The 23,931-nt window shown below is 39.2% G+C and overlaps 1 protein-coding gene across 10 annotated transcripts in view; it reads right to left on the bottom strand.

Moving 5' to 3' along the window:
• Positions 1–8,814: 8,814 nt before the first annotated feature.
• The window catches only part of LOC123809956 (nucleobindin-2), a 40,399-nt gene continuing 25,282 nt past the window's right edge, over positions 8,815–23,931 (bottom strand). For 9 of the 10 annotated variants that reach the window (XM_045825200.1, XM_045825195.1, XM_045825199.1 and 6 more), the window contains 9 exons: positions 19,522–19,625; positions 16,849–17,034; positions 16,556–16,646; positions 15,709–15,767; positions 15,526–15,618; positions 11,985–12,074; positions 10,664–10,834; positions 10,313–10,394; positions 8,815–8,933 (listed from right to left, as the gene is read on the bottom strand). In XM_045825200.1, the coding sequence (XP_045681156.1) occupies positions 8,926–8,933; positions 10,313–10,394; positions 10,664–10,834; positions 11,985–12,074; positions 15,526–15,618; positions 15,709–15,767; positions 16,556–16,646; positions 16,849–17,034; positions 19,522–19,625 (884 nt within the window). In that variant the 3' untranslated portion in view covers positions 8,815–8,925. Of the gene's footprint in view, positions 8,934–10,250; positions 10,395–10,663; positions 10,835–11,984; positions 12,075–15,525; positions 15,619–15,708; positions 15,768–16,555; positions 16,647–16,848; positions 17,035–19,521; positions 19,626–23,931 lie in introns of those variants that run through there. The other variant, XM_045825193.1, reaches the window with a different exon arrangement.

Below are 23,931 nucleotides of genomic sequence, written 5' to 3'. Positions count from 1 at the left end.
CGCACAGCCACCATCTCCTGTACTCTGCCTGCTACGGTCTGTCAGGAGGTGAGTAAAGCATAGTCCTTAGCCTCAGAAATCTGATCAAGACCAGTACCGTTGAAAGAAGCTGCAACAAACAACACTTGTGAACGAAAATGTCCAACCCATTTAGGACTGATTTTTTTTCTCATAAACTTTGTTTTTGCCCCAGCTGGTGTGGCTCAATGGATAAAGCACCAGTCTGTGAACCAAAGGGAATTTCTTCCTTTTGATTCCTAGTCAGGCACCTGCCTGGGTTGTGGGTCAGGTCCCCAGTCGGTGGTGTGCAAGGGGCAACCACATATTTATGTTTCTCTCCTCCTCTTCCTCCCTCCCTTCCCCTCTATCTGAAACTAAATAAAATAAAATGTTTTTTAAAAACCTTTGCTTTATAAAACAACTGACCTGTACTCTTCAAAAATATCCATGTCATGAAAGACAAAGGAAGGCTGAAGAGCTGTTCCAGGTCAGGGGAAATGAAAGAGACACGTCAACTAAATGCAAAGCTTAATCCTGGATGAAATCCTAAATCGTGAAAAAAGTTCCTATGAACGATAGTATTGAGACAAATGGTGGATACTATTAATGTATGCAAGATTGATAGTATTGTAACAATGTTAAATTTCCTGAATTTCATCATTATAAGATGGTTATTACAAAATAATGTCTTTGTTCTTTTTTTTTTAATCGATTCTGCAGAGAGAGAGGAAAGGGGGCAGAGAGCAAGAAGCATGGATTTGTTGTTCCACTTACTTGTGTACCTTCCCTGACGAGGGATTCAACCCACAACTTTGGTATATCGGCACAACACTCTAACCAACTGAGCAACACAGCCAGGGTTACAGTGTTTGTTCTTAGGAAATACTCACCTATTTAGGGTATAGGATGACAATGTCTGCAACTTAATTCTGAAGTCCTTCAGTAAAAGAAAAAAGAATTCCACAACAAAAGAAAGCTTTAGCACAAATGTGGCAGGATGCTAACAACTGATGCATAAAGAAATGGGCATAATAGGATTATTTGTACTCCTGTAATTTTTTTGGTTAGGTGTGGTTTCTTCTTCAAATTTACCATTCACAAACACACACAACTAAAAGCAATGTGTGATCCTGGATTAGCTCTTGGCCTAGAAAAAAATGTTAGTGGGAAAGTTGGCAAAATTTGCAGATGAGTTGGTAGATTTGTATTCATTTCAATTGCCTGAGTTTAATAACACTGTAAGATGTTACCATTTGGACAAGCTGCATGAAAGGGATATGGGAATTCTCTGAACCATTTTTGCAAGTTGTTCGAGTCTGAAATGATTTCAAACTGAAAAGTTAGACAAAAAATTGAACACTCACATTCTGAAACTCCTTTTCCCTCTAGACTTTAGAAGGAAAAACATCATACACAGTTGACTCTTGAACCATGCAAGGGTTAGGGGTGCTGACCTCCTGCACAGCTGAAAATCATGTGTGACTTTTGACTCCCTGTCAGCTTAACTACTGACAGCCTTCCCTGGCTGGAGGCCTTACCAATAACATAAACAATAGATTAGCACATATTTTCTATGTTATATGTACTATATTATTACAATTAAGGCAGCTAGAGAAAAGAAAACTTTAAGAAAATCACAAGGAAGAAAAAATACATTTACAGTATTTATTGAGAAAAAAACCCACACCTAAGTGGACTGTACAGTTCAAAATCACATTATTCAAAGGGTCAACTGTAGTTAGAAAATGACAGAGCCAGGGTCCTAATACCTAGTCCCATATTAAATGGTTCTTGAATGTAAGTGGAAATACATGTTTTCTCCATATTATAAAACACTGGAGTGTGCATGTGTGTAGCTACACGTCCTCTGGAGTGCCACCTAAATGCTGGTAGAAGAACCTTCATAACATTAGTCAGGTTTCCTCTACCCAGGTTTCCAGGGTAGATTCTCTGATGTTGGAAAAAGTGGATGTGGTTTTCCACGTGATTGGTCAGCAGTTGCCAAATTCATCCTCACATCAGCACCACCTGGAGACCTTTGGAACTTCCAAAGCCCAGGCCACGCTACAGAAGAATGGAGCCACAATCCCTGGAGATGGGACAAAGGCATCCATATGTTTCGAAGCTCTCAGGTGATCCCCTTATGCAGACATACCTGGGAACCACTGTGACTACACGTCCGTGCTGTCACTGGAAGAATGGAAGCAGGGCACTAACGAGGAGTCTCCTGGGAAGCCCTGCGTGAGGGGCTCCTTCCTGGGTGAACGGTCTCCGAGGCCTGAGACTCCATGACTCTGTAATGTTAGTGTTCTGCAAACAATGCATTCTTTCAACAGTTGTCGAATTTGTCTTCTTCCCAAAAAATTACATGAAATATTATACCTTGTTCTGATGTTACATTTAACATAGTTAAAAACGAGCATATACAAATAATGAGAATACTTTCTGACAAATATTGCACTGAAAGAATTTTGACAACATACAGTCAACAAATGAATTCAAATATGACAAACCTGCATAAGTCTGTGCCTTCCTGATCAAGCTAAAATCCAGTCATTTCCTCGTATTTTCAAAAATAGTCCACTTATCTGAATAACCCATGAAGAATTAAGTACACTTTTAGACTGCTAACATTTTTCCAGTTTAAAATTAACAGAATATTTTTGGCCACATATTTAAAAAAGGTTAAATTTTCATTCAACATTTAAATTTAAAAATTTTTGAAATCTCCTCAAATTAGTAACAACAAAGTAAAAGGTCTTTCCAATCCTGACATAATTATTTATTTATTTATTTATTTTTAGAGAGAGGGGAAGGGAGGGAGAAAGAGAGTAAAAGAAACATCAGTGTGTGGCTGCCTCTCCAGCACCCCTCACTAGGAACCTGGCCTGCAACCCAGGCATGTGCCCTGGCCAGGAATCGAACCAGCGACCGTTTGGTTCGCAGCCCCTGCTTAATCCACTGAGCTACACCAGCTAGGGCATAATCCTGACTTTCAAATAGGATGAAAAGGCATAAATCACCATTATTAGATGGTTTTTATAACATAATAAATACTGGTATAATATGGATTAAGCAGCATTGGTCTCCTTCATAAAAAGGAAAAGCAATAATGATAAAAAAGATTTTTCATGTTTACATTCCAGAAGACATGCAATAACTAACAGTCTTCCCTCCAGACCTATTTTAAGCACAATGTTACATACAAACACAAACACATGCCTTCCAAAAATACGATATTTCATTTAGAGTCTATATTAATTGGAACACAGACAGACCCTTTGAAATTGAAAAGAGTTTATTATGACTTCCATGGGGGCTAGTGGATGCTGGACTAACAGCTTCAGAGAAAGAAGAACCTTCCCTTCGTCCACCCTGACGGCAGGATTGCACCCTCCATCCTGGGGCCCTGAAACTAAACAGAGGTGCGGACAGAACTACCCAGACGTCACCTCAGCCATCCCAAAAGAGTGAAATAGTCACTTGGGGCATTAACTGGCTTCCAAGTGTCCTTCAGGTAAAGCACTTAGCCTCTTTTTGTATCTTTGACATACACCTTTTGGAAATTAATCCTATTTTAATATTGTCGCATCAATATCTCAATTAGTAATCATTAGTAGTACAACAGACCCTCTTAGAGAAAAGGCAGATAGTTGGGGATTGTGAGGGAAAGGGAAAATTCATTGGAAAGACCTGAAAATAAGCCCCAGGAAGCTGGTGGCTATGGAACTTCAAGACAGCCAGCAGGGGAGCTACAACATCCTACACTCTCAGAGCTTTCTCCAGTGACCAGGGCAGTGCGTTAGAAATGTGATAATGGAGCTCTGACTGGCCTGGCTCAATGGGTTGGGCATCGTCCTGCAAACCAAAAGGTCATGAGTTCCATTCAGGGCACAGGTCTGAGTTGTGGGGCCAGGTCCCCTGTTGAGGGAGTGTGAGAGGCCACGGATCCATGCTTCTCTCCCTCCCTTCCCCTCTCTCAAAAAAAAATACATTAAAAAAATACAATCATGGAGAAGTCAGTATGGAAGTAGGAAAATGGGAGAGTACTAGAAAGGAAAGAACTTAGTTAAAACTCAGATCACCCAGGCAAGAGTAATGAAGGAACAATGAATGATGCTCCTTCTCTTCTAATCAAACATTGCCGGATTCATGTCCTGGTCTATTAAAAAAAAATTTTATTAACAACTATGAGATAGAAAACCTCTACTGGAGTACACAATGTATTTGTTAAACTATTATTTAACATCACTCAATTCGATAGCATAAGAAGCAATCACTACACAAAAATGACAGTTTCTGATAATGTTTAAAACATCAAAGGGCTGGCATATTTGTTAAGGAAATTATCAATATGTTCTTAAAGGAAATTATCTCCAAGACCAATACTCTAATAAGGAAATATTTACAAAGTATCAAACCCCTAAGCAGAAAGAGTAAAATGCACAAGTAAAACAAACTCGGATCCCTTGAACAAGTGCAGGGGGGCAGGAGCAGACAGCAAAACAGGTGACGAGCGTGACACAGAACAGACAGGGGCCGGGCCGCACACGGGTCTCCCACTCCACACCCAGGGGGTCCCAAGTGAGGCTGGGGGCTGAAGGAAGTGACAGATCCTCTCATGTCACTAAAAGGGGACTTTTCAATGGACCAAAATGGAACAAAAATAACATTTTAAGACAGTGGTTCACAGGGAGATGGCAAAGAGAACTTAATGAAGTTTTACATTTCTCTCAATTTTAAAGCACTCAGAAAGTCGTAACTTTAAAATCACAAGGAAGATAAATCATTTCTCATTTTAAAATTCCTTGGTGTGGCAAAATTGTTAAGAATTATAAAAATAAAACTTTAACATTTTAATTACAAGATACATTCTCATAATCCTGGAAAGTCTTGGGAAATATCACTAAGGATAAAACAAAAGGAGGTAAGAAAATGTGCACAGGAAAAGTCAAAGCTATTGTCTACAGTAGATTGCATACAAATTACAAACAAAGGAAAACTCGTTCACAAGAGCATGCAGAGCTTTGAAGGCCACCAGAAGGGCGAGCATGAAAGGTGAGTACAGGCAAGGGGTGGCAATGACCAGGCAGGTAGGTGACGTTCATGGTCAAGAGCATGCCTGACATGGGTTGAAATGAATGCTAAAAGCTCTGTGAGGAAAACTGTAGATGTCAGGAAAAATGAAATGGAGCTATTTTTCTGCCTAACTCTACAAACACATTTAGTGATTTCAAATTATGCTGTTGTGAACAAGTCTTGGTTAAAATAAATATACAGGCATATCTCAAAGGATTTTTACTGTTCTTTCTACACTGCAGTTGTCTTTAGTGAGTGTTAAAAATTATAGTGGACCATCATCTTTTAAAATGAAATTTTAATTATATAGACCTAAGTATACTATAAAATTTACATGTTTCATGAAAATTCATATATGAAGCAAAACCCAAATTGCTGATACATACCACTAAATCAGCTAAAGCAAAGACTAATGCCTAATAAGGTGTGAAGGAGAATGGTATAAATTAAACACAGAACCAATGTTTTCTAACAGGACCAGAGAAAGTACCATTAGTTACTTTCTAAGAAATAATATTCATTTACAAATGCCCAGGACTCACAGAACTACAATTCCTTAAGTCTATAAGTAATTTTAGCTAACGATTCTTTTTAAAATAATATAAATTATAATAATTTGCTGGAAAACTGTGAGGTATGGATAGGTTAATATCTATCATTTATTCATGTGAAAAAGGCATTCTGAGAAATTTCTCTAAGTTCTTCTTCAACAACTTTCCAATTTAACCACAATCTACCATCTAAAAGAGTGTACCTCAGGAGATACAGTAGTCAATACAAGGATATTCCAGACCATTTTTTAATATTTCCTACAATGTAACAATAAAGATAGGAATTCTTCGTTTCAAAAAAAAAAGTAGCATTACTTGGCTGAGTGACTTCTGTGGGGGTTTTTTTTTAAGCTGAATATAAGCAGAACTTTTCTAGATTGCTATACTTAATTTTGGGATCCATGATTGAAGGAAAAAGTCTGAAGTATGTTTGGAGGAATAGGCAATAATTAACAAAAAAACATTGTGAAATGAGGACTAAGAGTTTAAACATTATCAATGTGAAGAGAAACAATGTATACTTATGAGGTGTTGCAGTGGATTGGCTCACTTCAAAACTTTAAACGTGCGCTCCTGTACTGCAGAGGTAGGAAAATTAACCACTATTATTTCCCAACCTGCCTTGCAGCTACAGCTCCAGGCCTGACTGGCCCAACAGTGGGATGCACTCACTCCAGACTTTCACCCGGAACAGAGTCACGGGGAGAGAGGTGGCACACAAAGTGTCCGCTTTTGCCCACACGAAGCAGGGCGGCCGTGGTGTGACAGCTCAGGAGCTGCCCACTGCTCACATCTTCCTCATGCAGCAGGCAGCGTTCCAAGATGGCAGGAAGCTTCTCCATTGATCCAAAAGCAGTAGCTCCTTTGGGATCCCTCTCTTGCGATGCACCTCCTAGAAGCTCATTCTAGGTTCTGTTTCTTCAGCCCTCTTGAAGACGCTGTGAGCTACCTATCCCCCTTCACCAATACCATTCAGTTTAACAACTAAGGAAGATTCCCTTACCCAGGACCCAGAATCTTGACTGATACAGAACTTGATAGCTAGAAGGAAGGTGCGGCAAGTAAAAGGATCTGACACATGAAGCGTGCTGAGTTGAGAAGGTTGGGCTTTGGGACATGAGACCTCACACCAACCTAAGTCAAGGTACCAGAGAAGGTGGCAGTAGAACGCTGGCAGTAGAACGAGGGAGCTGCCTCAGCCCGTTTCCGCACAGTCCTACAAGGCAGATGCCAGGCAGGCTAAGGCTAACAAGTCTGCAGAGATGGGAAGGCATAGAGTTTTGCTGAGGGACTTGTCTGTCTACAAGACAAATGGACAGACTCCCAAATCTGGAGCCCTGAAGAACTGATAAAGTCAAGTACTACCATACTCCATAAGTACAGGTTCTGAGGAAGCAGCTAAAACTTCCTTAACCTTTTCAAGACCCTCCCTTAAGAATTTCCTGCCCAGTAAGGGGAGCCATCCTGAGGAAAAAGATCAAATAAAGCCTGTTGTCATCCCATCCAAGCCTGTCCTGTATATGATACCCAGTAGGGGCCATTCATTTAAGATCCCTGTGGAGAGGGAGGGCACAGAAGCCAGCAAGTAAACATGGTTCCTTCGTTAAAAACTATGCCTTCACATCATCTTGGTGGTTATTCATGGTAATAAGTGAAGAAAACACCCAAAAACTAACTTATTAGGGCCAAGTTTTGCCAAAAATCAAAATAAAAACCTTAAACCTAGCCTACAAGAGCCTCTTACTATCAAAAGCAATCCCCAAGCCCCCTAACCCAAAAAACGGGAAGTTATTTGGAAGTGCTAGAACTGTCCAGCCTCCAAGAAAGGCACTCTGCCAATGCCCACTCAGATGTGCATTTAAAAAATTATGGGCAATAAAGACTACCGAGAGAGCAATGCCTCGGGCCCCTGAGGACATCAGACGAGGGAGTTCCTCCCAGAAAGGTGAATCAGGAGTTGCCTCATGGGAAAGCCAGGGAATGTGTTTACGAACAGAGCAGAGAGACCTTACTATGGATCAGTGATTGCACGTTTGCCACCTTCCCTTTTTCAAAAAGCTTCATTTGATGGCAGCTGTCCTGTACCTATCCCACCATGATGCAGAGGGCACTCATGAGGCAGGTACCTTGCTTTTCAGTTTTGTAGACCACCAGATATCCTAGTCTTTGACCTGTGTGTAATAATGGGCTGTGTTTTGGTGGTTTTCTTTCGAGGTGGGGGAAGCATTTCCTGTCTCAGACGAGTGTACACAGATATTTAGGTACTCAATAAGGCTGTCTAGGTTAGAACTAAAAGTTGCCTACCAAATATTGTCTCTTCCCAAATTTTTCAGTCAAAAAATCCTAACTTTTAGCTGGCCACATTGCCACAAGGATTTCTTAGCTTCTCTAGCAGCGAGATGGCTGTGTGACTCAGTTTGGCCAATGAGATGAAAGTTCAAATGCTGCTTGGTTACCCAGAAAACTGCATCAGGAGGCTGGTTCAGCTGCAGAAAGTTCCTTTCCTGCCCTCCTCCACTGCCTCCCAAAGCAATCCTGGAGAGTGCGGATGGGGTAACTACAGGATAAAACCCATGCCTGGAAGAGAGCAGAGCAGAAAGGCAGGAACTTGCACACCACCTACCTACAGATTTCTTTTATATAAAAGGAAAAATTCCTACTTAGTTTAAACCATTGTTATCTTTGGTTTTTGGTTATATGTAGCAAACTTGATCTTAACTGGTAGAGTATAATGCAAAACTGTGGATGAAAAATGATTCGAAGTGGTAGCAAAAGCCACTCAGCAGAAGAATTTCTAGCTGAGGAAGTCAGGGGGAAGTTACCAGGAAACACTGGGGGATGTGACGGCCTTCTCAGGAGAATTATGAACATCCAAGAGACTTTTATTAAGAGAGGGGATGATAAGCACTGATAAAAGAATATCTATTTTCATGAGTGAGGGCAATCTCTTTCCAAAGCAAGAGACAGAGCTTTCTCACTTAAACAGTTACTGAGAGTTCCATTACATTGTGGCAGAAGGCCCCTTAACTAAAGCGCCAAAGGAGAACAAAGGAAAAAGGGGGAGGTATGAAAGTGAGAGCAGATACGGAGTTTCCTTCCTGGTTCTGACGGACTTCAATCTTTAAATATGTGTGTCCAAAACAACATGTGTTCTCCTACAAAACGTGTCCTCCTTTATTCCATATATGCTTTAAAATATTTATTGAGTAGAGAAAGAGGAAGGGAGGTAAGAAGATGACACAGATGTTGATGTTATAGTTTTCTTCCAAGTTCTGGTGAGTGACGACCTCGGACATTAAATGACTGTTAAAAAAAAAACATATACTCTCATTTTAAAAGTATCTTCCTTAATTCTGAGTGTCCTTTTATAAATAATATTTGTTTTTTTAAATACACTTAGCATATCATAGATCATGATTAAAAAACCATGTTGAACACAAACCCAATTTAGGAGCTCAGAAACACACAGCAGATCATTCTACTTCTGAAAGATATTATGGCAGACGCTGAAAAACTAAGTGAAATCTGGGTGTTTGACCTCCTGTCTTCACATTTTGGATGACTAGACAGCAAGCTGGATTTTTTTAGCACGTATCTGTGTGAAGGAAAAGGGCCTCCCACATAAATCTTCCACGTCAAATGGACCAGAAAAGTCAAGGTCTGCTTGCCAATGCCACACAACTTTGAGAGTGGGACGAACAGCTTAGAACACGGGAAGATGCATCTGTGAAGACCGCACCCCCACCCTGGGGGACCCAGCAGAGCTTAACTGCAGCTGCTCAACTGGATGGGTCAGTAATGAAGAGTGGCTTCACCGCCCCAGCTTGGTTTTCCTGCAGGACCTTGAGGGCCCCAAACAAGGCTGCTTTACTTAACCTGCTGGAGAGACATTTTGAAAGCCACGCTTCAAAGATGATGATGAGCCATTTTTCCTGAAACTGTGTGGAGCAGTGGTTAGGGGGGTGAATATAGATGAAGGCCGACCAAAGGACCAGGGTGCCCTGATCTGACCCCTCCCTGAGGAGGAGCCAAAGCCTTTGCACCAGAGTGGGTAAGATGGTCAGGAGGTGGAGAACAGAAGTTTCTGGACTTTTTGACATGAGAGCCCCACTGGTGAAGGCTTGGTGTGGGCTACAATTAGACTGAGAGAACAGAAAGCTTGTTCACCCAACAGAAAGAGTGATGGGATTATGCACATTGGAATGTTTCAACAGGCTTATGCAAATAACCTGTGTTTTCTTTACCTGCAACTTTTATGGAAATGGATACTCTGTCTGCCTGGAGAAAGCTTACAGTACCAAGTGTTGTAAAACTATAACTGTTAATAAAGTCAGAATGGAGGCTATAGTAAAATAACTAACTGAATAAATAAATAAATAGGAAAGAAGCATGTTCTCTGATATCAATAAATGATAAGAAAGAATTATAAACAATGTTGAAATGAATTACTTCATGGTAAATATGGATATCAAATTATACAGCTCTTGAAATGTACAGATACATAAAAATATTATAGAAGCCTTTTCTTTTTTTTGTAATACAAGGTGTTTTATTTCCACAAATATATAGAAAATAGCATAGATATTAATAATTTGAAATTATATTCATAACAAATGTGGATTTCAGTTTATTCAGCATTTTTATTTCCTTAAGCAAAGAAATAAGCAAAAAAAATCACATACGTGGCTCGAACTGAGAGTGTCCACCAGGCCCTGATGGAGAAATTTCTTGTTGTAATTTTTTTTGTTCCATCTGCTGTACAACCTGGGGAGTGGAAAAAGAATGTTTTAAAAGGCAGTATTATTTCATGTTTTTCTCTTATACGTGTGACTTTTGACAAATCACAACACACTCAAAGAACATTATTTTCCAAAATGTGATTTTCAAACCTACAATTTAGATTAATATTCAACATAGCAATTTTAAAAAATACCAACATTCAGAATACTATAGCTAATCCTACACTGAAATATTACGACAACACGGGCTTTTGGGAAAGCCCCTCACGCCACAGTCCTCTCACACGACATGACCTGATGGTACTCCATCTTCTGCGCCTCCAGCTGGTCATGCTGGCGCTGTAGCTCTTCTCTCTGTTTCTGAAGCTCATCTGCTTTTTTCTTGAGTTCGTTTTCTTGTAAGGAGATTAGACTTTCATATTCTTTCAGTTCTTCCTCTGTGAAGAACTGTTGCTGATCTAATGTCTAAAAAGAAACAAAAAGTAAGAAAAAACATCTTAGAAATATAACCTAAGGCCCTGACCAGGTGGGTCAGTTGGTTAGGGCATCATCCCCATGTGCCAAGGTTGTGGGTTCAAGTCCGCTCCCCCTGCCAAGGCACATACCAGAATCAACCCATGAATGCATCAATAAGTAGAACAACAAAGCAATGTGCCTCTCTCTCTCCCTGTCCTTTCCTCTCTCTTTCTCTCATGTTTCGTTATGACAATGTGCCCACTCAGGCATCACCTCTTGTTTAGAGGTTTTTAGAGAAACATCAACTTACCCAGATGACTCAGCCCCACTACAGCCCAGATTTGGCAGCCTATGACTTCTCACTTTTCCCCAAACTCAAATAACCTTTGAAAGGGAAGAGATTTTAGTCTGTCAATGAGATTCAGGAAAATATGATGGGGCAGCTGATGATGATCAACAGAACTGTGTGAGGTCCCAGGAAACCTAATTTGAGGGCAACTGAGGCATCATTGTCCTATGTACAATGTTTCTTGTATCTTGTATCTTTTTCAATAAATGCCTCTTTTTCATAGTACGTGGCTGGATACTTTCTGGACACAGTATATAGTTATGAATTTATTGTATATGTAAATTAAAAATGGGACTGTACACTGTTTATACATTGTATGCTATAAAGGCATATACTAAATACACATACTATTTCTATATTGGCATAACACAATATATAATTTTAGTGTCTACCTCTAGGTAACTTCTAATTTATTCTTTAAATGTATTTGTATTTCTAATTTTTAAGAATGAACATTATTTTACTATTTTAAAAACACTTCTAAAGAAATCTGCCCTCCCCAAACAATCAGATATTTATGGTAAAGAAAAAAATCCTTTTAAAAAAATCTAAAAAGTAAGGCCAAAAGAAGAAAGAAATCTCCCTTCCTAAAAGACTTCTATTAATATGTAATGTTATTACAAATAAGAGATCAATTGCTGCAACCTTTCTAAGAACTCAAGTTCCTTATTTTAAAGTGACATTTTATATGAAAAGCCAAAATAGTAAGATGATACATGCATACATAAATGGGGAATAAAAGTTAAAAGTAGAAAGGATTGATGTAGAATTTCTTGAACCATACGGCCCATTTCAAGTTGGTTCTATTACCTCCCAGCTATCTGGCTCCAAGAATTCCTTTTTCTCTGTAGCTTTCAAAAACTCTTCTAGAGTCACCAATCGGTCTTTGTTTGAATCAACCTGTTAAAGGAAAATGTAGTAAAATCAAATAACTCTTTCTCGTATTACTTAAGACACTGGAAACTGTCTTGCAGTAGATGCTACTACATAAACATACAGCAGTTAGGGCTAGCCTCACGTCCACAAATCACTGAGGGGGAAACAAAAAAAAAAAGCAAAACAGAACACTCGGCATCATACTAGAATCAGAAAATAGGTATTTTTCTCTTCCATATAATTCAAATTTGAAAACACTATGAAATATCTACATCCCTGATACCCCATTAGATCACTAAGTTGAACTTGCTGATGTGACTGGTAAGGCTACTACTGTCTTCCTTCCTCACTACACCATGTATAATGTCTGTTGAAGCCAAGCGTTTGGGCAAGAAAAATAACCTTTCAGGTAAGAGGACTGTTTAGCCAGAGTCAAGTGAAAATGCTGTCAACATTTTTTCTTAAAAACAAACAACTAAGTAAATCAAAACAAAAGTTTACAACCTCTCTAAACCCTCCAATGGCTCTTGTAAACTATCACAAATTCAGTTACAAAAGTAATGCTCGAAAAGAAATCCATTTGTGCCCTGGCTGGTGTGGCTCAGTGGATTGAGCACCAGCCTGTGAACCAAAGGGTCATTGATTCAAATCCCAGTCAGAGTACATGCTGAGGTTGCAGCCTGAGAGGCAACCCATCAATGTTTCTCTCACACACTGATATTTCTCTACTTCTCTTTCTTTCTTACTTCTACTCTCTCTAAAAATAAATAAATAAAATCTAAAAAAAAAGGAATTCATTTGCTACCTGGGATATCAGTAGTCAACAGAAATCCCAACTCATCAATATCAGGTGAAAATCATTCAAGCAAAACCCTGCTTTTGATGTCTAAATGAGATTTTTCAGCTTAGTGATGTAAACAAGAAATAAATATTTGGTATAAACCACTTAGGTACTGGGTATTTGGATTTTCTTATCAAAAATTAAAACAGCCATTTAATATACCAAATATTAGACTACAGTTTTTTTTTACTTCCAAAAGGATGTTTATAGCTGATATGCAACAGCATCTTAATCTTTTAAGCCTTGGCTGGGTTGCTTAGTTGGTTAGAGAGTCATCCGTATACACCAAGGTTACGGGTTCAATCCCTGATCAGGGCACACACAAGAATCAACCAATGAATGCATAAATAAGTGGAACAACAAATCAACGTCTGCCTGTCTGTCTGTCTCTCACTCGGTTTCTCTCCCTCCCACCCTATTTCTTTCAAAAATCAATAAAGTTAAAAAATATATTTTAAAGGAGCTACAAATAATGTATTTATAGTAAGGGGAACCTACTGAATATTTTGGATCATAAATGCAAAATCCAAGTAAAAACCAATTCTGTAAATTTGCCTTCAATATTGTGGTAAAATTTATTACAACTTGGACTTCCAGCCAAGATGGAGGTATAGGTGGACACACCGTTCCTCCACGTACAACCCAGATAGGAATAACAACAATTTAGAAACAGAATAACATCCAGAACTGACAGAAAATAGATCTGAATGGAAGTCGGACAACCAAGAAGTTGAAATACACCCGTTCATCCAGACCGGTAGAAGGGGTGGAATCAGGCAGCCAGGCACCGCTCGCTGCCTGGAGAGCAGAGAGAGTTGGGACCCAGCGAGTAAGGCATCTGGGGGCACATAAGGCAATCAGGGTGGGCAAGACAGCAGAGGGTGGACCCTGTGCGTGCAAACGGCAGCTGGCAGACCCCTGCTCAGGGGTGGGAAACAGCAGACCCACTGAGGCAGCAATTGTAAAGCAAGGCAGTGCGCGCAACCCAGGATCCCAGCGCTGGGAAATAGAGCCTTGGAACACTGATTGAGGACTCCTATGGGAGTTGAGGTGCATGGAGAGACACCCAGCCTCCCAGGAGAGGTCCTTGGAGGGTGACACAGCATGCACAAGCCCACTCACATGGGAACTGGCACGAGAGGGGCCCAGTTTGCTCTGGGGAAGCAGCAGAAGGGACTGAGGTCCCACAGAGAGCGAAGCAAGTGCCATTGTTCCCCCTTGACTCCGCCTACACATACAAGCCCATAACCCAGAGATTGAGGTGCCCAGCCCTGGTGAATACCTAAGGCTCCACCCCTTACTATAACAGGCGCAACCAGACCAAAAAAAGAAAAAAAAGAAAGAGAGAGAGAGAGATGGCTCAAACAGAAGAACAAATCAAAGCCCCATCCTTTTAAGCAACCGAGAGATAGCCAACCTATCAGATGCACAGTTCAAAACACTGGTGCTCACGAAGCTCACAGAATTGGTTGATTATGGTCACAAATTAGATGAACAAATGCAGGCTACAATAAGAGAAATGAAGGAAAATGCACAGGAAACCAATAGTGATTGGAAGGAAACTGGGACTCAAAACAATAGAGTGGACCAGAAGGAAGAAAGAAACAACTAAACACAAAAGAATGGAGAAATAAGAATTTTAAAATACAAGGAAAAGCTTTGGAACCTCCAGGACATCTATAAACGTTCCCACATCAGAATTATAGGTATAGCAGAAGGAGAAGACGAAGAACAACAATTGGAAAAGTTATTTCAACAAATAATGAAGGAGAACTTGCCCATTCTGGCAAAGGAAATGGACTTCCAGGAAGTCCAGGAAGCTCAGAGAGTCCCAAAGAAGTTGGACCCAACAAAGAACCCACCAAGGCACATCATAATTACATTAACCAAGGTAAAAATGAAGGAGAGAATCCTAGAAGCAGCAAGAGATAAGGAGACAGTAACCTACAAAGGAGTTCCCATCAGACTGTCAGCTGATTTCTCAAAAGAGACCTTACAGGCAAGAAGGGGCTGGAAAGAAGTATTCCAAGTCATGGAAGGCAAGGACCTACATCCCAGATTGCTCTATCCAGCAAAGCTTTCATTTAGCATGGAAGGGCAGATAAAGTGCTTCTCAGATAAGGTCAAGTTAAAGGAGTTCAGCATCACCAAGCCCTTTTTATGAAATGTTAAAGGGACTTATCTTAGAAAAAGCAGATATAAAAACATGTATAGTAAAATGACAGCAAACTCACAATTATTAACAACCACACCTAAAACAAACCAAAACTAAGCAAACAACTAGAAGAGGAACAGAACCAGAGAAATGGAGATCACATGGAGGGTTAGCAACAGGGGAGTGGGAGGAGGAGAGAGGGGGAAAAGGTACAGAGAATAAGTGGTATAGATGGTAGGTAGAAAATAGACAGGGAGAGGGTAAGAATAGTATGGGAAATGTACAAGCTAAAGAACTTATGACACATGGACATGAACTAAAGTGGGGGAATGTGAGTGGGAGAGGGTGTGCAGGGTGGAGGGGAGTGAACGGGGGAAATGGGACAACTGTAATAGCATAATCAATAAAATATATTTTTAAAATTTATTACAACTTGATAATCCATACAAGTACTATATCTTAAAACTTTAAAAACATACCTCATTCATTACATGTTCCCTCATTCTAAGCCTTTCTTCCTCCATTTCTACCATATCATCCTCTTCATTTTTGGGGTCATATACTTTCTCCAACTAAAAACAAAAATTTTAGAACACCATAAAACAAAGAAACTAGAAGGAGAAAGAGAGAGCAAAAACCCAAATACTTAATGAACTCATTACCTCCTTGGTAAATAGGGCTTCTAATTCTTGTTCATCGAGGAAGCCATCATTATTGACATCTAAAGTTCCCAATGCAAAAAACTGATTTTAATGCCTTAGAAAATAAATAATTAAAATACAACTATTTACAAATGGTTTGCAAAAGTAGTGCTGACATGAAGCATCGATACACTGCAGAAAAGCCTTCTTTCTTTATGAAGCCACAGATCACTCCAATTGATAACACTTCACTTATTTATAGTTTACCATAGTTTTTTTAGAAAACTCAAACAATTTTTTCAAAAAATATAAAGTAAAGCAATGTGCTATAAAAGTAAATTTTAATATGGTAACAAAAATACTGTTAGATATAACCTACCTACTCACAGAGACACTTCATTTTATAGATAATGACATAAGAGCAAAAGTAGGTATAAAGCCCTGGCTAGTGTAGCTCAGTGGATTGAGATGGGTCTGCCAACCAAAGGGCCACCAGTTCTATTCCCAGTCAGGGCACATGCCTGGGTTGCAGGCCAGGTACCCAGATGGGGGCCCATGAGAGGCAACCACACATTGATGTTTCTCTCCCTCTCTTTCTCCTTCCCTTCCCCTGTCTCTAAAAATAAATAAATAAAATCTTGAAAAAAAAATTTTTAATAAAAATAGGTATAAAGGCAAAGCTACTGATCTAAAACATTTTATACTGCATATCAGCAACAAAGAGTATTATACTACCCTAGGGAAAAGCTCTTAACATTTACTGTAGATAGGCCTCAATAGCAGACCATGGCAGAAATATGAAGAGTAAAGCAACCTGTAAGTTTTCAAGTAGCAGACAGAAGTATGAATACGTGTATAAACATGTTACCGTGTAATTTGAAAAACGTCTTGGGGTTGAAGTCGTTGGGGTCCAGGCCGTCGGTCTGCTCCCACACCTCTTTCAGCTGGTCTTTGCTGCCCTGTGAGTTGGTTTTGAAGAAAGAAAAAAACTGCTCAAAACAAAACACAGACTACATGAGTATAGACTCAAAATACAACAGAAATTTGAGGAACTTTTCAGAACTAAGAATCAAGAGTTAAGTACCAGTAACTTAGGAAGAAATTCTATTTGGAACAAAGTATTTTCCTCTAATTATGATTTCATAAAGTCATGGTCCTTACTGGATGATTAACTTTAGGATGATTTTCATGCTTTTTCTTCATTTCTTCAAATTTGGATTCTTCTTCTTTTCTCTTTTCTTCATTCAGCGTTTTTAAATATTCTCTCCTTTCATGTTCCTTCATCATTTCATATTTTTTAAATTCTTCATGTCGAGTCTTATCATAATGTTCCAGATCACTAGTAGCCTATAAAGTAACATTTAAATTAAATTAAAAGGTATGCTTTGAAAAACACAAATAAAGCCATTCTTACACATAGCATATTTTCTAACAGAATACACTATAGAAGGGCCAAAAAATATAGAGTGCACCCTTCCTTTTCGATTCTACCACTTTATTTCAGTCATTATTATTATCAGAAATGCAGGCATTCAAAGAAACTAAAAGTTTAGGAAGTTCCTCATAAGCAATATATACATTGATTTAAAAAAGAAGAAGGAAGGACTGTCTCATTTTTGACAAGAGAAAACCAGATAAGTTTCTAACCACTTAACTCAGTGTCATAACATCCAGGCAAGAACTGTTAGTTTGGTAGCTTGTACAGCACAGCATGAGGGGTATGCTAACTCTTATCTAAAATCCCTGAGGCTGGGGGCAAGGGGTGGGAAGCTGGAGGAGGCAGGCAAGGGAGGAAAAATGGGGACATCTGTAACAGTGTCCACAATAAAATTAAAGTTAAAAAAAGGAAAATTCCAGCAATAAACAATTCATAAGTTTCTAATTGCATAAATAGAGGATAGATAGATAGACAGTTAGATAGAATCCCTGAGGCCAGATGAGTTTCAGAATTTTCTATCAACTAACATTTGACAAGGGAGCCAAGGATACTCTTCAATAAATGGTGCTGGAAATGTTGGATATTCACAGGTACAAGAACAAAACTAAACCCCTTACACCACATATAAAAAGTAACGCTTAGTGGATTAAAGATTAAATATAAGACCTGAAACCATAAAACTTCTAGAAGAAAACATAGGGAAAAAGCCTCTTGACATGGGTTTCAGCAATGACTTACAGCCTGGATGGACCTGGACAGCATGATGCTAAGGGAAATAAGCCAGGTGATGAAAGACAAATGCTATATGATCTCACCTATAACTGGAGCCTAATCAACAACACAAACAAATAAGCAAAATAGAACCAGAGACATGGAAATGAAGAACTTACTGATAGTGACCAGGGTGGAGGCGGAGGGAAGGGGATAACAGGGGAAAGAAGGGGAAGGATCATCGAGGAACATGTATAAAGGACCCAAGGTCAAAAACAACATGGGAAGGAGTAAAAAAGCAAATAATCCAATATAAAAATGGGCAAAGGACTTGAATAGACATTTTTCCAAAGACGATGCTCAAATGGCCGACAGGTACATGAAAAGGTGCTCAACATCAATAATTAGGGAAATGCAAATCAAAACCACAATGAGATAGTACCTCATGCCTTTTAGAATGGCTGTCATCAGAAAGACTAGAGCTAAATGCTGGTGAGATCGTGGAGAAAAGGGAACCTCTGTGCACTGCTGCTGGGACTGTAAATCAGTGCAGCCACTGTGGAAAACAGTAAGGTGTTTCCCCAAAAAGTTAAAGACAGAACTACCATATAATCCAGCAGTTCCACTTCTGGGTGTACATCTGAAGGAAACAAAAGCACTGTGGCAAAGGGGTATCTGCATCCCCATGTCCACTGCAGCACTATGTACAATAGCTAAGAGATGGAAACAGCCTGTGTCCATCAATGCGGCCACAGAAAGAAGGAAATGGTACTGTCTGTGACAACATGAGTGGACCTGGAGGTCCTCATGCTAAGTGAAATAAGTCAGACCAAAACAAACACTGTACAATTCACTTATATGTGGAATCTTTAAAAAAAAAAAAAACTTATTTCATCGGAAAAGAGATGGGAGTTATGGGTACCAGAGCAGAGGGTGGGCACTTGGGTGGCCGTGGCCAAAGGGCACAAACTTCCAGTTATAAGGTGGGTGAGTCTTGGGGATGGCGGTACAGCACGGTGGCCAGAGTTAGCAGTGTTGTGTGGTATATCTGCGAGTTGCTAAGAGAATAAACCCTAAAATCTCTCATCAAAAGAAAAAAAATTTTTGGTAACTGTATGAGGTGATGGATGTTAACAAAACTTATTTCGGTAATCATTCTGCAATGTCAAGGCATTATGCAGTACACCTAGAGTTAAACACTGTCACACGCCAATTATCTGAATAAAACTGAAAGTAAAACAAAAAAAAAGGATTTTCTAAAGTTTTTTAAGAAAGGGAATGTGGCACATATGCCACATTATGTAACATCCCTGCAGAATTTTAATCGAAAAGAATAGTGCTTCTCTAGCAAAATCTATGAACACTCACACTAAGTAGGCTAAATAAAAAATGTAAGTAGCCCTACTATAATTCAAGCTAGGTGTCAGGTTTTACAGTTGGTTGTTTTTTTGGGGGGGGCGGGGGTTGGATTTTACCATTATGTTTAGGAGATTACAAGACCTGTATGTACAAATTTTTATCTGTACTATAAAAAGTTAAGCCACCTCCCTTTAAAGATACACAAGAGAATAGTTACATTACCACCTCATCGAAATTGACTTGTGAAATTAAAGATCTGTGTAACCATTACATATGTGTATTAAATTACAAAACCTCCAAGTCACTGTTTTTTGGATTATTCTTACTGCTTTGATCAGCATATCTAAGTCTGTAGATTCAAACTTGTCAGGATTCAGGTGGTTCAGGTGCTCGAACTGCTTCAGCAGAGCATGGTGGTCTATGCCTGTGTCTGACACAAAAGAGAAAACTATGAATGATCAATTACTAGAAGCTGGAAACATTAATATAAACAACACACAAGAATAATCATTCAACTGATTCCTATTGGTATTTATAACAAAATTCAACCTTTTAGATTAAGGGTCCATGTTTTCTTGAAGGATATTGTACATGTTATTCTAGGCAAAGGCAATGTCCTTGAATATAGAGTGGAATACAATATAATGTGCACATCTAATGGTATTTCTAGAAAGACTAGCTGACCAGTATAATAGCAAAAACTTTTTACTAGTTTGAAACTACTACCAAATTTCCTATGTTCCATTAGATAAATTCTAATAGTCTATCGTCATCAAAGGTCTAAGTAGAACTTCTGAAAAGAATTGCTCTAAAACTTATATGAAAGATTCTTTGTTCAGGGATATTCGTGAGGTAAGTTTTTGACTTGTCCTTTTTGGCTGGTCAAGTGCATACTTCTAACCCCATCCCCTCCTAAGACAACTTGCAGTCCCACGTGGCACTCAACCCAATGTGACACTGCCAAAGTGTGTGTTAAGAGGGTGACATATTTTCTAACAGCTGAAACCATGTTTTGATTTTTTTAGCTGTTCACATGCATGTCACAACTATTACTGACGCATGTAAAACTGGAATTTGGAAAAGTTGAACTGAAAAGGCAAGCAAGCATTGTTGAGTAAAGCCCACCCCATACTTAAATTTAAAAAAAAGTTTTTTTGTATGATGCTCCAATGAATCTTTTAGGCAATAAAAGTCTAATTCCAATAAATTCATTTGAATAATAACTGATTTTTAAAGAAATATCAAAGGAAAATCAATTGTTTTCCTCTGTAAAACATTTTTAAAAACCAAGCTACAGTAAATACTGTAGTGCAGTTGAAAGGGCGAATTTATTCTGCACTGTATCGTATTATAGGGTTGAACAAGAGAAGTATGTGCGTTGATCTGTTGGAAATCAGGCTTCCCACTTAGGAAAAATGAATATACAGATGTGGGATGAAAGAAGGCAAGAAACCCATGGAAATGGACAGGAATTAGTGCTATCAGTTACCATTTACAAAACTTGTATATATACACATATATTTCAGGTACATATGCATGTATGGGTGCATACACACATATACACACACAAATGTGCATACATGTATATGTGTATAGACATGCACATATTTCCTAACTCTATCTGATGAAAATTCTGGGAAGAGTATATATTCCAGGAGCAGTGAGCACAGCTAGTGCCAGCCCTAGGGCTGTAATACCATCTCCCACTTAAGAAAAGAACTGGTCCCATAAACCTCTAGCTCCTGGGCTGGCAGGTAGGTACAGGATAAGCCCAGGGCATTTGGTTGTGCTAGGAAGGGACTGCTAAAGTGAGTTCGAACCAAGCTTTCACTGAATTCTTGCTATGAGAGTGTATTGGGAGTTTTACTTACAATTAAAGATCTGTTATATGACTTAGTCCTAAAGGATATGACCAGACAGTGAAATACATGAAAAGATACTTATCCTCACTTAAGATAAGAGAAATACATATTAAAACTTGACTAGTATACCATGTAACAGAATGATAAAATTCCTCAGTTTTTATTTTATTGATTTTTGGAGACAGAGAGAAAGGGGGAGAGAGACAGAGGCAAAGAGAGGGAGAGAAACAGAAAGAGAGAGAAACATGGATGTGTTATCGATTTGTCATTCCAGTTATTTATGCATTCATTTGTTGATTCTTCTATGTGCCCTGACTGGGTATGTAGCCTGCAACCTTGGCACATGTAGAACATATATGTTCTAATCCACTGAGCTACCTGGCCAGGGCAAAACTCCTAACATTTGGGACTGGCTGGTATGGCTCAGTGGGTTGAGTGCTGGCCTGCAAACCAAAGGGTCACTGGTTGGATTCCTAGTCAGGGCACATGCATGGGTTGTGGGCCAGGTCTCCAGTTGGGTGCATGCAAGAGGCAACCACACATTGATGTTACTCTCCCTCTCTTTTTCCCTTCCTTTCTCTAAAAATAAATAAACAAAATATTTTTAAAGCATTACTAGTTAAAATTAACCATTATTCAAAAAAACCTCTCCTGATGTTTGAAGATGCATACTATTAGCAAGACTGTGAGAGAAATTATTGCTGGTGGGAATGAGTATGGATACAACATTTGTGGAGGTGGCAGTATCTATCCAAATTACAAATACATACATGTATCTTTTAGTTTAACAGTTTCACTGCACGGGACATATCCTTCCAGTAATCTTAATCAGATGTATGGTTATATGCAAGGTCTGTCCAGAAAAAGTCCAGCCATTGTTAACATGAAGAGAACGGTTCTGCCCTGGCTGGTGTGGCTCAGTGCAATGACCCTAAGGGTTGCTCCTTCAATTCCAGGCCAGGGAAGAGGCACCTCAGTCCTGAGTTGCGGGCTGGGTTCCCAGCTGGGGGCATGACAGAAGCAACCAGTAGATTCTCTCACACACCAATGTTTCTCTCCCTCTCTTTCTCCACCCACCCTCTCTAAAAATAGATAAAATATTTTTTTAAAATATAGAGAATGGTTTGCACAACATTGATGTAACCTGGCAGCCAAGGAAAGTGGACTGGAATGGGCATGTGTGAACAATGATGACTTCACTGTACTAGTGAGTGGGGGTACTACATGCTGTTGATGAGAATGTGTACTGAGTGAGTGAAGCAATGAATCTGCATCAAATTTTGCATTAAGCTTGAGCACTGCTCTGCAGTAAATACTCAGATGATTCAGAAGGCCTCAACCAGTGATTGGCAGCTTCATCACAACAATGTGCCTGGTCACGCATCATGTCTCCTGCTGAGATTGTGGGTGAAATATAAAATCACCCAGATGACTCAGCCCCCCTACAGCCCACATGTGGCACCCTGAGACTTCTGGCTTTTCCCAAAACTAAAATCACCTTTGAAAAGGAAGAGATTTCAGACTATCAATGAAATTCAGGAAAACATGACAGGGCAGCTGATGGTAATTGGGAGAACTGTGTGAGGTCCCAAGGGGACTCAGGTGTCATTTGAAGGAGACTGAAGTGTCATTGTCCTATGTACAATGTTTCTTGTATCTTCTTCAATAAATGTCTGTGTTTTTCATAGTATGTGGCTTGATACTTTCTGGACAGACCTTGTCATATAAACAAGAACATTTGCTAGAAAAAAACCCAAATGTCCACCAACAGAGGCCTGGTTAAATAAATTGTAGTATCTCCATATCATGAAAATTTATGCAGCTGTTTTTAAAAAATGCAGATGATATCTGTGTATTAACTACAGAAAGATCTCCAAAATACATTTTTAAAGGAAGAAAACAAGGCAAAACTATGTATTGCTTGCTAGCGTTCATATAAAAAGAGTGAGGAAAAAGAACTTTTATTTGTACTTGCTCATAGAAGAATAAAGAAACTCAGGAAGTACAGTGTTGGGGCAGTGGGAACTGTCAGGTTCCAAAAAATTAGGTGGGTTTGTTATATTCCTTCTTACACTTTCTGGGTTTAAACCATGTGAATTTACCTGTATTACCTGTATTTGATGTAAACATCAAACATACTTTAAAAATTATCCCCCCCCTCATTAAAGTACTTAAAACCCTTCAAATTATCAGAAATTTCAATTCATATATTTTGAACCAATGACAAAATAGTCAGAAGTTTTCTAAACATATCAGACTGTTTTCTTTAGATAATGAAATTCAGTCTCTATCTAGAAATAAAGAAAATATTGCTAAGATTGAGGATATGGAGGTTGTCTAAGGGGAAGGAAATCTCAAAACAACTTAGGCCTTTTTTCCAGGATGGAAATTACCTTGTGTGCCTGGTGACCTAAATAGTATGGTATGAGCTCAATGATATCCTTAATTTCAGGATAATGAGTATTTGGTTTTAGTTTTTTAAGTCTGTTCACCAGCAGGGAGTTTAATGCTTTACATAAGCATTCCCTCCCCCATGCAATCCACTGACCAGATGTCCATGTTTGAAATGCAGATTATTCATACACAGAATCAGAATCTGGAGGTGAGATCTAGTAATCTGCATTTTTAACTGGCTCCCAAGGTGGTTCTCATGCAACATGAAAATTAAGAACTACTATGCCAGCCCTGATTGGTGTCGCTCAGTTGGTTGGGCATCCTTCCACAAAACAGAAGGTTGCTGGTTCAATTCCCACTCAGGGCACATGCCTGGGATGCAGGTTCAGTTCCTGGTTGGGATGGGTACGAGAGGCAACCAATTGATGTTTCTCCCCCTCACTTTCTTCCTCCCTTCCCTTCTCTGTAAAAATAAATAAA

Source organism: Phyllostomus hastatus, unplaced genomic scaffold (genome assembly GCF_019186645.2).
Source record: "Phyllostomus hastatus isolate PE091 unplaced genomic scaffold, TTU_PhHast_1.1 phas_scaffold_585, whole genome shotgun sequence".
NCBI lineage: Eukaryota > Metazoa > Chordata > Mammalia > Chiroptera > Phyllostomidae > Phyllostomus > Phyllostomus hastatus.
This window is presented reverse-complemented; position numbering and strand designations above follow the sequence as displayed.